General features: G+C 40.5%; 1 protein-coding gene across 24 annotated transcripts in view; it reads right to left on the minus strand.

Annotated features, from left to right (window-relative positions):
- Positions 1-7,512: 7,512 nt before the first annotated feature.
- The window catches only part of MEGF11 (multiple EGF like domains 11), a 389,272-nt gene continuing 383,736 nt past the window's right edge, over positions 7,513-13,048 (minus strand). For 10 of the 24 annotated variants that reach the window (XM_035258930.3, XM_054239356.2, XM_078333432.1 and 7 more), the window contains 2 exons: positions 8,331-8,537; positions 7,513-7,807 (listed from right to left, as the gene is read on the minus strand). In XM_035258930.3, the coding sequence (XP_035114821.2) occupies positions 7,647-7,807; positions 8,331-8,537 (368 nt within the window). In that variant the 3' untranslated portion in view covers positions 7,513-7,646. Of the gene's footprint in view, positions 7,808-8,096; positions 8,538-11,497; positions 11,540-13,048 lie in introns of those variants that run through there. The other 14 variants (XR_013520753.1, XR_004729544.3, XM_078333447.1 and 11 more) reach the window with 4 other exon arrangements.

Raw genomic sequence — 13,048 nt, forward strand, 5'->3', positions numbered from 1 at the left:
TGCTGACTTGTATTTATAAAATACAAATGCTTTCAGTGGTTTGTGCTATTGCGATAATCGCTTCTGTCTACCTTAGAGAAGAAGCTGTACCATTTAGACAGTTTTGGCCAATACCAGAAGTGAAAGAATTCAAAGGCTGAGTGGACAATTAACAACTTATTCTAACCTGCTAGGTTTCAATTTTGGGGGCTTTGTTTTAACAGGAAAAAATATAAATTGATTTTCTTGATGTTTCACAGATAAACCCGGAAAAAAAGTTAAAAAATGAATTTTGTGAAAGGTTATGTATGGCTCCCATTTGCTGTGTAAAAGAATGCACAAAGATTGTGGAAGGATCCTTTTCCACCACATCATTTGATGGGTTAGTGCAACAGTCAGAGAGCTATGACACTAGCGCCAGAGAGACTTTTCTCCTGGTTGGGTGGTGCTGGTGCCACACTGCTTTCTGGGATTTGACAGGTCTTTCCTACTCGCCTCATACAATAGGCCAAATAAACTGGAGCTGTCATTCTAATGTTTTAAAGAATGATTGGGTTTCCCCAAACTGTAGGAGGTTGATGGTAACCATAAAGTGATACAAAGGGCTAATGTCATTACAAGTTATGTAAGGGAGATGATTAGGCTGAGAATCAGTATAATTGAGGGTATCTATTCTCCTGAAAGGTGAGTTGGAGAATAAAGAATATCTAAAAGGATGTTTATACTAGCATATATTAGAAAATATGGTAAACTATGTGGGTTAAAAGAGTGAAAGTAGCGGGTATAATATAGCACTGGACTGAGTAATGAAGAGTTTCTAGTCATGGCTCTTGTGGTCATTTCATTTCTGAGCCTCATTCTTCCAATTAATAGATAAATTCTGGGGTTCATCCCAACTCTAACTCTCCAATTCTGTGAATGAACGCTCTCTCTTCTATTAAAGTCAAATTATTAACATTCTAACTCAAGTTTAAAATTTTTTTTCCCTTTATTTTTTTTTGTTACTCAAGTTTAAATTTAATAGAGAAGTCAAAATGAGGTATACACTTTGTAGAATGTTTTTGGTCTTATCACAATAACTTGATTTAAATGCTACCTTTATTTCCATGTTTACTCCATTAAATAAGATGAAAGCTTTCAGAACATTTATTTGCAAAATGACTGTCAGTATCAACCATATTCATCAAAGTACCATATGTGCTGAGGGGGAGGAGCACTTGATGGGCTGCTTGTTTTATGGCTTTTGCTGTTAAAAAAAAAAATGCTGGCTTTTAATATGTACTTTAAAATATACTCATGTCTGGGAGAGAACTTTTAAAAACATTTTGTGTTTAATTTTTTTAAAATTATTTTTTTAATAGGATCTACAAGAAGGTAGATCAATCCTCAAGGCTAGCTATCCAGTAGAACCAGTGATTAAATCCAAGTGTATAGGTTTATGTGTGCGTGTGCATGATATATGTAGTATTTTTGGGTTGTTGATATAGTGATCTAATTATTAATAGTCTAAACATTATTTGAATTCAATTCTTTGACGTTTATTAATTATAGGATTGATAGTTCCTGACACAGGTGTGAGCACAAAATGTTGTGTGTGTTGGCTAACTGCTCTGTTACCAGTACCAGGGATGGTAGTGAGAATTAGCAGCCAGCAGGATTCCTTTACTATGATTGAATTGGTGGAACTTAACCTTGCTCCAAACCACATAATCTCTGGTCTTTTGAACTCCTATCCCAATGCGTAAATGTACTATTTTTAGTGCCTGTTCCCCTGTAGACAACCTCTTAATCTCTCAGCATACCATTTTCTCAGGAATCTCTAGGGAAGAGATACCGTTCCTTGTCATATCTTTTAAGAAGTTGCTGAGCATTGTATTAGCCTCTGTGCCAAAGTCTTTCATCATATGGGCCGAAGAATACTGCAGGTCATGCCTGAGACGGGACAGTCTGGGAAGCCCTAAGAAGCAACACTTTCCATAGGCTATCTCTGATGTGAAACTAATTCTGGAGGAGACAGTTAGGGTCCTAAGTTACTAGTTTTGGTTTACATTAGAGTGGATGCCTAAATAACAGGACTGTACAAAGTACAGTCCCCATGCTTTCTCTTATCCAAGGATCTGGAGGGCCATCTGCTAGGCTGGACAGTGGCTCGGGAAGCATAAGCTGGAATGAGGAGGGAATCTGACAACTGAAGCTAAAGACCAGAGCTTCCACTTTCTGTGGGGTTGGATTAGAGCATTGTTTAGTCTTTCTAGCTCTGCAAGCCCAGGGAAGAAAATACATAATCAGCACCCCACTAATCACCAGGGCTCTCCATTTATCTCTCCCCTTTTGTAATCACTACATTGTAAGATCCACAAGGGCAGGGAACATGCTTTTATCATACAGGTTGAGCATCCCTAATCTCAAAATTCAAAATGCTCTAAATTGGAAACATGAGCATTAACATGATGTCACAAATGGAAAGTTTCACACCTGACTGCATTGTGACCGGTCACAATCAAACCATGGGCATGTAACACACAGTTTATTCAGTGTTCCCACACAGGCATACAATAACCTTTTAATCAAAACAGCTTCATAGGTGGAGACTGAAAGCCAGCTGCTGGTGGTGTGGTGGTGGTTTAACTACTGGTACAGATACTCTGTGATGCTACTGTGCTGCTTAGTTACCCTGAACACGTTCTTTTTCACTGTATTAATGATACATTTTTTTTTTTAATACAGAGTTTCGCTCTTATTACCCAGGCTGGAGTGCAGTGGCGTGATCTGAGCTCACTACAACCTCTACCTTCCAGGTTCAAGCGATTCTCTTGCCTCAGCCTCCCAAGTAGCTGGGATTACAGGCATGCACCACCACGGCCGGCTAATTTTGTGTTTTTAGTAGAGATGAGCCTTCTCCATGTTGATCTTGAACTCCTGGCCTCAGATGATCTGCCCACCTCTGCCTCCCAAAGTCCTGGGATTACAAGTGTGAGCCACTGTGCCCGGCCAGGACACCTTTTTTTAAATTAAATACTAGTGTGGATGTGTAATAAGCCTAAGAAAATGAATTGCTTATTGGTAGCATAGAAATTTAGTGGTAGGAATGACGGTGTTGCAAACCTCCACAGATTGCCTACATGGGTGGCTGAGACAATGACACCTTTGCTTTCTGATGGTTCAGTATACACAAACTTTGTTTCATGTACAAATTTATTAAAAATACTGTATAAAATTACTTTTGGGCTGTGTGTACAAGGTGTGTATGAAATGCAAAATGAATTTAAACTTGGGTTCCATTCCAAAGATAGCTCATTCTGTATATGCAAATATTCCAAAATTTGAAAAAATCCCAAATTTGAAACACTTCTGGTTCCAAGCATTTTGGATAGGGATACTCAACCTGTATTTACATTCATAGTATCTCTCTCTCTCTCCCCTCGACAACTCCACGTCAGGACAATTAGGGAGGGCTGTCTAAAAGAGTGAGAGAGCTAATCTAGGGTTCATTCTGGTGTAGCTTGGGGAGCTATGAGAATTATTACTATTCAGATTTTAAAGTTGTTTTTTATTAAAAATTATACAGAATTATATTACAATTATAAGTATATATATATAATATTTAGATTATATACTCATATATAATCTAAGTAAGTATAAAAGTACAACGAACCCCCTATGTATCCATCCATGCGCCCATCATGGAAAGATTTTCCATCTCCTGTTGCTGTATATTGATTAAATGGACCTCTTCATTCTTCCCTCCGGTTAGATGAATAGCTAATGTGTCATTCCTGAGTCCACAACTTGTAGCAATTGGCCTTTAGTTACTCATAGTATTGAGTAATATTCTGAGACTTGCAGTGAATCATCTTACACTACTGTCGGTAAATATCTTTTTTAGTTTTAAAACTCTTGATTATGTTTTGTCTTTCACTGAGATGTCAACTCATAGCTCTTGAGAATTACCTATTAGTACTCTCTTCTGAATGGATCTTCAGAATATGAGGGTTATATACGTATGAGGATAATATACAAACCTTTGGAAGAATGAAGGAGGAATTTAAAACTTAATGATCCCAGTAAGCTACGTTTCAGCATCTGTATTATATTACAAAATTAATCCTCTTGCTGCTTTACCAGTTCAGTCACAAGTTTATGTCTTTAAAGTTCGTAAAACAGATGGACCTATAATAACTATACTGATTGATAACTTCTACTAGTGGAAAGCTGTTCATTGCATTTATAGAAATTAAGTAGCCCTTACACTGGCCCTTATACATTCTATAGAAGTACCTTTGTGCCTCTGAAACTGAGCACAAACTGTAATAGTTGGCTTTGAGTCCAAATATTTGTGAAAGCTGAGAAACCCTATAATTTGAGTTACTGATGTATATGAGTTTTTTTGGTGTTTTATATTTATTTCTTTTTTAAAATATATATTTTATAGATTTTAATATGAGATTTTAAAATAAGTTTTGAACATGTATAAAAATATGGTGCTCACATTTATTACTTTAAACAAAGAGACTCTTCTGTTAAAAATTCATTACAAGTTCTTCACTTATTTTCAAGCATCTATTAGAATAATTTTCATTCTTCCTGCTGCTTGAAGTACCCAAGCAGGATGTAGGTTAGTTCTACCCTTAAACCTAAGGTGTATATTATAAACAGGTTTTCCATTTGCAACACAACAGTACACATTCTTGTTAAATTAGTTTGAGAAGTGTGTTTTATTTTGTACAAGGTACAATCCCTCTGCACAGTGAACAAATATATTACAGATCTGTAACTTAAAGTATTGCCATTTCATAGTCATTAATGCTGTACAATAATGGTTTTTCTTTCATTCATTTTAATTGCACACACATGAATTTGAAAATTTAGTTTCTGAAAAATGACTGATCTTTCAAAGTCACCCATAAAATGCACAGTGCACATGTCTAGGGTGACCATGAACCTATTTGTGATGGTGTTAGAAGTTTCTAACAGTTGCTTTGTAAGATTGAAATATGTTATGCTTTCGTTAGGTGAAGGCAGCTATTGTTACCATAGATTAATCACACCCTCTGCCTTTCCCTTCTGCTCTGTATTGCCTAGTTTGACTTGTATTACATTTCCTTAAAAACTCATGGAATGCTAGAGCTGAAGGGTTATTAGAACTGTCTTTCTACTCTCTGCTTCTCCCCTTTTTTTTGCATAGAAAAAAAAGGAGCCCAGAGGGGGCAACTAATTTGACCAGAGTATCACTGAAATCTCTTGATTCAGTGCATTAGCCATTCAACCCACCTTTTGCTGAGTAATACCTTTGCCTAGAGGATAGTTGACAAAAGAGGCGAAACTTGAAGAGTGATGCTGCTTGTTTGCAGTTTGCCTGGCAGCAGCTATTATACATGCAGGATAAGGGAAGAAGAGAAAACCTGGGATTGAGGTGAAGTTCTCGCTGATCTGACTTCTTCATGCTTCATCCTTGCTTCACAAACACTTGCTGCCCTGAAATACTGAGGTAAGCCTCTTACCTATATCTCTTTCTACATATGTATGAGAAGTATTTACTTGGGTTTTACAAAGTAATTTCCTAGTATTTATATTTTAATAAGGCTTCTTTGGAAAGTAAGTTTACTATTGCTAATCAGTTGCTCCCATGCACACATGCAGCATTCATGTAAGTATTGTATATTTTCCTCTAACAGTAAAATTTGCTTATTCCTTGAGTGACGTGGGAAGGGGAGATGTACTCATTTATTTATTCTCTTGCTTTTTCTGATAATTGCCCAAAGTATTGTGTTCCATGACAGGCTTCCAATTTCTATCAAGGTTTCAGAATTCTCATATTCTCATAGCAATATTCCAGCTTTGCCTTTAGTTCCTCTTTTGTACATCGTTTTGGAACTGGCTGGACTGTGCCAGTGGATAGAGTGGTATAGGAGTTGCCATCAGCTTCCTAGGTGTGTCCTTTTCATTTGTTTGTTTTTCTTTTTTTCTTTCTTTGCCCTTTTTGTTTTTAATTCTTGTGAGAAGGTTCCCCCTTTTTTTTTGAGACGGAGTTTCGCTCTTGTTACCCAGGCTGGAGTGCAATGGCACGATCTCGGCTCACCGCAACCTCCGCCTCCTGGGTTCAGGCAATTCTCCTCCCTCAGCCTCCTGGGTAGCTGGGATTACAGGCACGTGCCACCATGCCCAGCTAATTTTTTGTATTTTTAGTAGAGACGGGGTTTCACCATGTTGACCAGGATGGTCTCGATCTCTTGATCTCATGATCCACCCGCCTCGGCCTCCCAAAGTGCTGGGATTACAGGCTTGAGCCACCGCGCCCAGCCGAGAAGGTTCTCTTTAGGGCCTGGGAGTTGACTTAATTTTGACTCATCTGAGCGTCAGTTTATCTATGTTCATAGTGGGAGGTATAGACATATCTGAATACTGGGATCTGGAGCATTTATTGTAAGCATACTGAGCTAGCTTAGTAAATAGTAGTTTAAGATAGAAGGTGGAATGCCTTCATGTCCTCATACGCTGTTTACAGTAACATTTTTACATCATGTTACAGCAACTGGTTAGAGTCCATTCTTTTCTTGATCATTTCATTTCATTCTGTTAAAGAGCATAATGTACTTTAAGCAATGTAAACTTGCCGTATCCACATTTGTCCAATTTCCTGCACACACTTAGGTTTCATACTACATCAGTCTCAGATTTATGAAGAACTACTTGAAAGCAGGTACTCTTGAGTCAAGGGGTGCTGTCCAAATAAAATAAGGAGGCCAGGTAGCAGTCTTTAGGGAAACTTAATCCCTGCCAGTCTGTGACTGCTTACTTAAAGGATCATCTTAGAGCTCTGTTGTACATGGAATGATTCAGGCATTAGATGGACTAAGTAGCTATGACAAAGCGTAGATGGACTAAGTAGATATGACAAAGGTACACACACACACAGTGCAGCAGTGTCTCTTTCAGTGTGTGTGTGTCTGTGTGTACCCTTGTCATATCTGACACGATAAGGGACACTGCTGCACTGTGTGTGTGTGTATACCTATCACTTGGGGCAGAAGAAAGTAATCACGGGGCAGAAGAAAATCAAGTCTTGTTTTTTAAAATGGAAGTTGTCAGCATTAGATTATATACTAGATACTGTAATCCTGGCTGTTGTAATTTGATGGACCAGACATTTATGTACAGATATTTTAAAACTGTTATTAGAACAGTTCATGTCTATGTATTAATTGTCTTCGATAATAAACCAGATGTTGATGGTAACAGCAACCAAAAGTACATATACATTTCAGGTGCTTTAAAGTAATCCTCTTCCCTCCCCAGTCACCTTTTTGTCCTAGGAAGGTTTGTTAAACCTACATGTTTTTTTAAATATTATGTTTCAGATAAATATATGTATATATATTTGTATCAGCTGTATTTAGCTGATGTTGATGAGTAGATGTATCTTAAAATCTTTTAAAAATTATATAATCCAGGGCATTTGGGGCTGAGTGGGTGATAAGATTTGCCTTTAAGAACACAATTCCTTGAATAGTTATCCCAGTCCCACCTGGACGCTCTTCTTTAGTTCCAGGTGAACGCAATAACTAACATGCAGCTGGAGCCAGTCTGTACCATTACTTCAAGGGATTGTCTTCTTTCAGAGTCAGAATATTCAGTGGAGCACACTGCCAGAGAGAAGCTTATCCCTCTTAAGATTGCGTGTCCTGGGAGGGCCCATTGGCAGGGCTCTGTCTTACTGGGAGGAGGTCATAATGACCAGGAATATGGCTGTTCCTAGGTAAGTCGTATGGATTCTGGATATAGCTGGAGTTATGACCGCGACCTTCTTGGACCACACTGACTGTGGGCTCTAAGAAATATAGTGAAAAATGAGTTCAGAGAACAGATTAGCTTTGGTTTCCTTGTTGGAGAGGAAGAGAGTTCTACTTAACCTGGGGAAAGGAGCTAGGGATTTATAAGTCTATGACAAATACGTGAGGGTGAGGAGTGAGCCTTGCTCAGGAGATGGAACACTAAGTGAAAATGCTGTCAAGAAGGGTTTAAAATATCCTAGAGGTAGGAGTCTTATCAGTGAGCTCAGGGACATAGGAAACTGGGAGAAGGTAGAAGGTGATTTAGAAACTTGTCAGTGTCTCCGCTTTTTTTTTTTTTTTTGAGATTCGTATCAATAGTTGAAGTGTGTGTGTGTGTGTATGTGTGTGTGTGTGTGCAAGAAAGGCAGCCTAGGAAAGACAGTTTACCTTAGAGATTCCTTAAAAAGCAACGAAAGAATGATATGTTGTCAAGACGGGGTGAATGGAGAGGGGTTGCTTTCACTTCAGATGCTGCACTGTTGCCCTAATTTCACTAAGTTACTTATTTGAGACACCTACCAACTTCATATATATTTTTATTAGATGTCGACAAGGATGGCCCATCTGTGTACGGAGACCCCATGTGCACAGGCGACTTCATTTCTACATAGCTGCTTTCTGGAAGCTTGCAGGTGAGGATGGGTGGGTCCTTAATTGTGGCGTAAGGATTTTCACTGCTATTCAAGGAACAAGTACTAGAACTGCACACGGATTCTTTCATGTAATCTGCAAGGCAAGAGAGATTTCTTAGGACAAGCAAGAGCACAAGTCTTCATGTTAATACTAGAAGCAGACTGCAGTCGAGTTTATGTGCCTTCGGGATCCTAGGGCTGGAAAAGCCAGGATAATCCAAGATTTATTTACTTATTAAATGTGTTGAGAAATGCTCTCCCAGGTAGGCAGAGTTCATTTTCCAAGGAGACTTACTTTTTTGGAGGACAGGAACATTTTTATTTTTAGTGATCAGGTATTCAAGATATGAATAATATGCTTTGACATGTATTATTTAATTTATGTAAATTCCTGGAAGGATTGCTGATGGTTACATTTTATGAGATGAAGGCTCAGAGATACGAGTGACTTGGCTAAAGTCACACAGCTAGTAAGTTAAGTAGCAGTGCCAACATTTGAATCCATGCCTTTGCCCTCCTTGGCCTGTGCATTTTCTGTGATATTCTTGTGAATTCTTCTTTTTTGAGATGTCTAGGCTGGTCTCAAACTCTTGGGCTTAAGTGATTCTCCTGCCTCAGCCTCCTGAGTAGCTGGTATTATAGGTACGTGCCACCACACCTGGCTTGAATTCTTTTCAGTGACTGAGAGGCTTAGGTTCAGAAGAAGAAGGTGTGTGTTTTAGCACAGATGTCAGCAATTTGACAGCCTATAAGTGGCAGACTCTTAACAGTATCCCTGTACTCCAGGAGCTTGTGATCAGAATAGGGTAGACTGAAGTGTACTTGAGGTGTAAAAAGCATGTCAGTCTTAAGCTAGCCTTTGGAAAGTTCCTGTTTTCTAGCAAACCTGTAACATGTCCTTGGGATGCTTATCCTGTTCTTGTGAATGCTAACTAAAACCTGTTTCAATCGTACCTTTCTGATACCAGAGCTCATGCTTCCTCGCCTGCCACCTCTCAGCTGTATAGTTGTACCATCCCCAAGACTTCACAGTACAAAAGGATGCAGACTAGTTTCCAAATAACTAGCTTCACTGGGGGAAGAAAGGTTCTTTAGTGACTGGGAGTCACAGAAGGAAAGGGGATTCCTTCTTTCATCCCTACTCCATTCTCCTTTTGGGGAAGATCACTGCCCTCTGCAGAGAGTCCCAAGCAAGGCAGGATTTACCTGGAAAGAGCAGTAAACTCTAATCTGGCAGCTCTGACCTTCACCTGTGAGGCTCTGCTAGACAAGGGATGCAGACACAAGTACTGAGTTGCTTGACTTGATAGTTAAAAGATGCTAAAAGGCGTCTCAGCACTACATTTCTGTGAAAGGTAGCGGATGGTGAAATTCTTGGATGATCAGTAGAACTACCACAGTTTACATTTTGGGCCGCTGTTTGTTTATGCTGTCTCCAACTTCTAAGAGTAATGAAAATGGTAAAAAGTGAAAGTGATAATATAATTCAATGGATGACTTAGATGTACCTTGGGACCCTGAAAGCAGAGCACTCCATATGGCTCAAGTAGCTAGATGTGTGCCACCGCAAGTATTCTTTTATCTCCCATGAAAGGTAACTGGTTGGAAGAGGATTTACTTTTCTGTTAAAGTAGGTTGTTTCAGCAGGTAGTATTTCCTCAGTCTTGGACAAAAATATGTTCACTCATTAGTTCTTTCGAGTGTTCACAACACTCTGTGGTATAGGTAGAGCAATAATTATCTCTCTCCTCTTATTGCTTATGAGGAAGTCATTGCTTATGAGATTTAGAGTGGGACTTGACTTCCTCAGGATCACACTGCTTATCAGTAGCAGAGCAAACACTGTAGAACCAGGCTCAGAGCACTTTCCATCACAACTTAGCCCAGAAGGAGTGAGGGGTGTTGCCTTTAGCCACATCTTAGGATTGTGGCCTCGTTAGCATATGACTCAAGAGAGGAGAAAACATCGTTGCTAGACATTGAATGGTCTCAGCCATCACCAGCAAGGCCTAAACGGAGGCTAGATAGACCCAGATGCTGGTTGAGGCTCATGTGGGGAAAAGTGGCTGTGGGCCCTTGACTGTGACCTGCCCAAGCCACATAAATTTGCCTTAGTGGGTACTTAGTTTTTAGTACAAGGGATTGGTGGTAAGTCCAGAACCCCAGCCAGCCTGGCCTATCTGTCCCACTTTGGGTTCTCTGAACTCATCAGCCAAGCAGTAAGGCACAGAGCTTCCGTTGTGGAAGCTGAAGACTAGTAGTATTTAAAGAAAGTCTGTTGCAGCTGTCTCAGCTGCGTATTTTCTAACATGAGGAATAACGATAGTTGACTTTATGTAGCACTTACAGTCTTCATTCCAATTAGGTCATTTGAAATTTGTTATATCGTGAGTAGGGCTGGGCAGAAAGAACTATTATTACTACTTTACAATGAGGAATCTGAAGCTCAGAAAATTTGCTAATATAATTCCTAATGTTAGTAACTAGTCAGGACTCAACCCCTATCTTCTCTTGATACCAATCAAGATGTTTTCCCTCACTACGTCTTGTTATCCATTGCCCCGTCCTTATCTCTAAAGGCAAACTGTGTCTGCAGCAGCTCCACCTTACCCTTAACAAGGAATGCTCTTCATCTGTGGGGCCAAGCCCAGCTGAGAGAAGGCTGAACTCTTAAGCTTTTTGTGGATATCCCAAGACTGACTTGAGTTACGGCAGTGGGAGTATCTTGAAGCTCAATGCCTAAAAGAACGTCAGCCAGTTGATAGTGCCTCTCTTCTCATTTTCACCAGAAAAGTCAGGGCTACTTTCAAGTTTTGGGGACTAAATTGTTGCCTCTGGAGCAGGGGATGATCCTAAATGGATAAAAGAGAAGTTGACGTTTGTGGGGAAGGGATTAAGCTCAGGTAGAAGTATCCTCCACACGGGCAGAGGATAGAGAAATGCATGTGTGTGTTGGCTGGGTGGTGAGAAAAGGGCGTTGAATTATGGACTAATCTGTATGCCGTCTACTGGGACTGGAGAATGGGGAAGGGCTAGGCAAGTTGGAAACTCCACCTCAGGAAGCCACTTTCTTCTCCAGCTGAGTCATCCACCTGCCTGCAAGAGGGGAGGGCAGGGTTGAGTGGAAGAATAACCAGCTGCTCTTAGATACTTCCTCATCCTTTTACAGCCCCACCCCTGTCCCTAGTCCCAGCCCTTGGGGCATTTTGCAAAGAGGGAGCATCAACTCAGGCTACCTAAGCTCTGGGAGTCACTCCTCCAAGGCTTGCAATTCACATCACGGTTGGCGGTTTGGTCCTGTAATGCCCTGACATCTCCTCTTATCTGGTTCCTATTTCCCCACCTAGTCATACACTATCAGAGACAGGGGGCGCTTCTGAGATGAACTAAACATTTTCATTTTATAAAGCATGCATTAAATCCAGAGGGAGGCAGTGACTTTCTAGGGCCAGCTTGTATGTGGGATCTGAACCCACTTTAGCTTCTAGGGGCATGCTAACCTCCACTAAAGCCTAACAACTGTTAGGGATAAACTCAGGCACTGAACATCCATCTCTTGCTTCTTGGCTTGTTACTATTAATAGAAGGCCACACTGCCTCTTCTCTTCCTGGGCCATAAATTAGCATCCTTATCTTGATTAACAGATAGGAGGAGGAGGAGGTCTCAGGGTCAGAACATTGGCTTTTTTTTTTTTTTTTTTTTTTGAGACAGGTCTTGCTCTGTCGCCAGGGTGCAGTGGCACCATCTCGGCACACTGCAACCTCCCAGGTTCAAGTGATTCTCCTGCCTCAGCCTCCCAAGTAGCTGGGACTACAGGTGCCTGCCACCATGCCCGGCTAATTTTTGGATTTTTAGTAGAGACGGGGTTTCACCATGTTGGCCAGGATGGTCTCCGTCTCTTGACCTTGTGATCTGCCTGCCTCAGCCTCCCAAAATGCTGGGATTACAGGTGTGAGCCACTGCGCCCAGCCAGAACACTGGCTTTAAGAAGTAATCAATATGTCATTGGGCTCCTAACCCGAAGAGCCCAAGTTCATGCAAAGAGAGATTTGGAAATTAGATGGCAAGGAGCACACAGTGGGGGAAAGCAGCAGCAACAGTGAGCTCAAGGATTGCAGCATCATAAAGGCGATGGAGAATAGCCAGGAGGATTCCTTCTTTAGCACTTTGAAATGCCTGACAAGGAACTGAACACCAGGCACTTTGTTCCAGGATCATTGTGCTGGAGTGAGAAAGGGAAATAGAAGGGTGTTCAGCAGTGTAAGCAGTCTCACTTAACCTCCAGGATGACAGGGGAAAGGGCAGGCATTGATTAAAGGCTTTTAGAATGTCAGAGCTTGAAGGGGGCCTTAGAGATGCTGCTAGTACAACTCCATCATTTTATAGTGGAAGAAGCCGAGACCCAGAAAACAGTGCTGTCACCTAGTTATCACCATACAGCAAGAACTACAACTCAAATTCCTTAACTCCTAGGCTAGGGCTTTTTCCCATTGAGTTCAGAGAACACTGAGACTCATAATTCTTAGTGGTTCTGATTTGGTTTGGGCCAATAGATTTAGGAACTAGTTTCATTTGTCTACAAACTAGTATATTAAATGTTTATT

The sequence above is a fragment of the Callithrix jacchus genome, chromosome 8 (genome assembly GCF_049354715.1).
Source record: "Callithrix jacchus isolate 240 chromosome 8, calJac240_pri, whole genome shotgun sequence".
NCBI lineage: Eukaryota > Metazoa > Chordata > Mammalia > Primates > Cebidae > Callithrix > Callithrix jacchus.